The sequence below is a fragment of the Akebia trifoliata genome, chromosome 5 (assembly GCF_017979445.1).
Source record: "Akebia trifoliata isolate Shusen 1 chromosome 5, ASM1797944v1, whole genome shotgun sequence".
Classification (NCBI taxonomy): Eukaryota; Viridiplantae; Streptophyta; class Magnoliopsida; order Ranunculales; family Lardizabalaceae; genus Akebia; species Akebia trifoliata.
In genome coordinates, this window is record NC_141379.1 from 11,937,249 (window position 1) to 11,942,013 (window position 4,765).

The following is a 4,765-nucleotide window of genomic DNA, read 5'->3' on the forward strand; positions in this document are numbered from 1 at the left end:
TGGTTTACTGTCCAATTGATATTTTCGATTCTTTTATCATCTGATTATTCTTTGCTCTTAGGTTTTAGTATCATTATTTATGTAATTACATTCCGACAATCAAGTCAAGGGAGATTTTTACAAATTGGTGAGGCATTTTCAGATTAGATTTCATACTCTTGCCTTCGTCTAATCTATGACCGCAACACATTTTTTCTTCAAACGTGGTTGTTTTAAATCTTCGTGTAAAGTTATTTGTATATAACGTCACATGTTGGCGTCAAATATATTTCATTAGTTAATCCACTACTTGTTGTCTTCTTCCATTAGAATGTACACCATTTGTTGTTACACCTTCTGATTTTTTGAGTTATGAGTTTCTCGGGTTACACCCGACTTCTTTGAATTGGGCAAGTTCTAATTTTTCAGGATGAGTCTCACCGATTAGATTTATCTTTGAATTCAATGGACGAAAAAATAAGCCATGTTGAGTATAATATATGCCATGAGCTAGATTGCAATCAAACTCCTAGGAGTACCAGATCATCAGCTTTAGAAAATTAAAAAAATATGAGTAGTTGTATAACAAGTGCGACCACATGTGGTGCACATACATGAGGATTGCCAAGATTAACCAAGCTAAAACTTAGTGGCACCCATTGAATGAGTACATGACACGTGCCATGATAAACGCAGTTTAATGATGGATAATTGACTCTTGAATGTGTTTAAAGAATGGAAAGATGGGAGTTGATCCTAATTTGGTGGGCCCAAGAAAGAGGAGAAGCACGAAAATTGCAAGTTGCAACTGAGTCAGAAGATGACTTCAAATTAAAAAACATATCTGATTTCACACACTCTTTGCGTTGACCAAACAACCACCACCACCTCCTCCTCCTCAACTACAAATGGTGCAAAATTACCAGATCATTTGGAGAACTCAAAGACTTGCTTTGTGGTTTTCTTGCATGCGTGTCGATCACGATCTCTAGTGAAATACACTTGGAAAGTTATGATCAGGTGGTGTTGCACTCTGTATGTTACTTGAACAACATCTTCCAGTCACTTTCTTGGGAGTCGCTTAGCAACATTTTTATCTTTACTATTATAATTAATTAGATAAGATGGATTACAAGTGGTTGACACCAAATTTTAAATCTCACAAATGCCCCCACCTTTACATTTTAAGTTAGACTAATAATAAATTGACGTTTTTTATACGTTCTCTGATGTGACCGTGCATAGAATCATAGATCCTTTTTCTTTGTGTATCTCGAAAAAATATATATATGGTTCTATGCCTTACCACATCAGGTAGTGTCAGGGTTGGAACCTCAATTTATCACGATTCCTTAAGTTAATATAATCAATGTCATTTTGGTCAAAACCCAAGAAAATTGCTTTCATTACTTTAGAATCATTTTGATTAGTTTTTAAAATGATAAAAACATCCTCATCACTATGTAAATTAAAATATGTTTCAATCAATGTTTCAGAGAAATTTTTTAAAAATGTGATCAACTTTTGACGAAACTTTGATTTTGGATTAGTATTCATTTTTATTCTCAAAACATGAAGTGCGAGATCACACATAAGTTTGTCAAGTGATAATATCGCAAGTTTAAAGTGACAATCTCACTAATACTTTTTTCTAAAGTGACAATCTCACCGATTCACTACGTTTAGTAAGATCGTCACTATATAAATCAACGAGATTGTCACTTTGAAAAAAAAAAAAATTTGCAAAATTGTCACTCTAAACCTGCAAGAACGTCACTTGAAAAACCTATGATCTTGCACTTTATATTTTGGGAATTAAAATGAATCGTGAGCCAAAATCGGAATTTTGTCCTATTCAACTCGTGAAATAGTAATTTACCCTTTAAATTACAAGTGAGGCCGTTCAATATATGTGCATTTGCACATGCCACCTTCAAATTTTATACAAGAAGGAAAATCTAGCAAATAGTATACTTGAAGATGATTTGGCTATATTTTGTTAAAAAAATATGTAATAATTTATAATCACCATATCCATCAGAGCCTTACCTTAATGAATTAGCTAGGTTTTAGAATCACAATGTATTGAAAGTGTATTCTATTCTCTTTCATTATTTCAATCCAACTTCTTTTAGTTCTTTCTTTTCCTCTTTAGAATATTTCACTTGAATATTATTTTTATTTGATGATTTTACCAACCATTCATTTGAATATGCTCAAAACATCCCTACTGACTTCTCTTGATTTATCATTTGTTATATATATATATATATAGGTAAGCTAGATTTTCGTCAAATTCTCAACAGTAATTAGTATATGGTGAAGGTAAGTTTTGCACTGAGATTGTGATATCACCAGTCACGATCATTAACCAATTTAGCAAGCTAGCAAGCTGAATTCTTTTATATTTAATACTTTTATAAGATAAAAATTAAATATGATTTTAAATTTAAATATTAGAGTTTGAGTTTATTAACTAGCCCAAGTTGATTCATGTGTCATGGAGCTGACTTTGTACTTTGTACATCCAAGTTTTAATAGTACAGGCAATGAATCAAATTTAGATATAAAATATATAGGTCCAATGAATTTTCAATTCATTTGTGCATAACCTCTCACCAATCTAATTAAAATCTGAATCATATATATAATATAATTCCATCTCTCTCTCTCTCTTATTAAAAAAAATCCCTTAAAACCAATCATCTTCAAACCAAAATCTCTCCCAAAACCATCGGTGTTTAACACCCCAACCCATCATCTTAATATCAATCAACATCTCAAATCTTTTTCTACTAGAAAAATTGAACAGCATAAGAGAACCCATTTGCTTCATCTATCAAAGTCCTAACCCTAGATTTCTTAAATCCATTCTTTCAATGCCCACTTGGCATATGCCAATATAAGAACATGACCGTCTTGAGCCTCGATGCCCACCTGCCCTCCACACCTTGTTCTTTCCCCTTCTTTCTTTCGGTTTCACTATGTTTGGTAATTTTAGAGAAAATTTGTCTCTTTCTTTTTCTCGACCTTTCATGAAAACCTAGGTATCTTTCCTTCAAAATCCATTGCATTCCCCAAACTCAGTTTTTTAAAAGAAAGGAGTACACTTCATGTTTGGATTGGATTGGATTTGAATTGATTTAAAGATTCATTGATCAAATTGGATCGGATCAGGTTTGGATCATGATATATATTGGATTAGTAATTATTTTATATTGATGTGATACCGAACTGATCCATTGCCAGCCCTAGTTTTAAAGCAAAACAATTTTATAGCAACATAAACTTCTAACACATTAAAAATATGAATCGTGATACTCTGACTACTACCGCACATGACAAACTCAATCAACTATCTTGATGTGACAAGTTCGATAAAATCGTAGATCTGTGCTCTTCGAGAACATATGGCTGCACTTCCCCGTAAAAAAGTGTATCTTGAGGGAATTGTGTATCCCGGGGTAGTCAGATTATCACGATTCTAAAAATATTATTCATATATTAAAAACTTTAAAATAAATATTGACTCACCCTGGTCAAGTCATCAAGTCATCTAACGGACTTTCCATACATACTATACAGCCCAGTCAAGTTTTAAAGCATACGTGAGAAACCTACTGGATCATTTTCTCAGTGCATTAAATTAAGAGAAATTCAAGATCATTATCTCACTAAAATGGTCACCGGCTATTGCCGGTTAAAACTAATACCTTTCTCTCCTCTCTCTCTCCTATATATATATTCAGACCGAGTCTCCCAATTCCTAACAAGCATATATCAGCTATCAAAATTCCCTCTCTCTTAGAAGTTAGAACCAAAAGAAACCAAAATCATGGTCCGGCTAACAGCAATAAACTTCAGCGGCGGCTTCGAATCCTTGCCTTTGGCAATCGGTTTGTTCGTATCAGTATCGGTTCTTGTCGGTCTATGTGCCAAACAAGCGAGGCGAGTTACAAAGAAGTTAAGGAGCGAGCCGAGTAATTCGAAAATCGCACCGAGATCACCGTTTGCTTCTCCTAAGCAGCTCCTCACAACAATCAGTAACAAGGCGATTCCATTCATTCACAAGAAAAGGATCCGCGAGGAATCCGAAACTGGATTTGGAGCCGAAGCTGATGAAGAGTTTGGAGATGGTGGCTTGTGGCAGAGAGACATATTGATGGGGGAGAAATGTCAGCCACACGATTTTTCGGGAGTCATTTACTATGATAGCAACGGGAACCAGCTTCCCCAGATGCCTCCGCGGTCGCCACGTGTCAGTCCGTTGCCGAGGTTTTCATTCCCTGTAGCACAGAGTGCAAATTAGTGCCTCTTTATATGTATCAAGGAAAGGTTTTGTACATCTATGTTTGTTTTTGCATAATTTTTAGGTATTATATTGTCACGCCAAATTTTGTTTTTGGCACACCTGGAAGTAAAACTAAATTTGATCATCCGGGGTGGTGGTGGTGGTGTTGTTTGTTTTTTTAAATTTTCTTTTGGGCTGATTTATCAAAACATGATCTGAAAATTTAGTGCACTATTCATTGTAATTTCGAAAATGATAAATTATTCATTATGGGATTAAAGCAATTTACTTATAGTAGATATAAAAAAAATTATTGTTTTATAAAACGATTTTTTTTAATTATTTAATGAAATTAAAGTGGGTAAAATATTTATTGTTTTATGCAATAGGAATTTTTTCCCCTTTTACTGAAATATTTTAATTATGAAAAACGTTAATTTGCTTTCTCAGAATTGAAGCGAATATTAAATTGAAATGGTAATTTCACAATTTTTT

At 33.7% G+C, this 4,765-nt stretch overlaps 1 protein-coding gene across 1 annotated transcript; it reads left to right on the forward strand.

Moving 5' to 3' along the window:
* Window positions 1–3,814: 3,814 nt before the first annotated feature.
* Window positions 3,815–4,288, forward strand: LOC147401489 (uncharacterized). Its single transcript, XM_086444385.1, has one exon. It carries the CDS (start codon window positions 3,815–3,817, stop codon window positions 4,286–4,288), a length of 474 nt encoding a protein of 157 aa, XP_086300511.1.
* The last annotated feature ends 477 nt before the right edge of the window (window positions 4,289–4,765 follow it).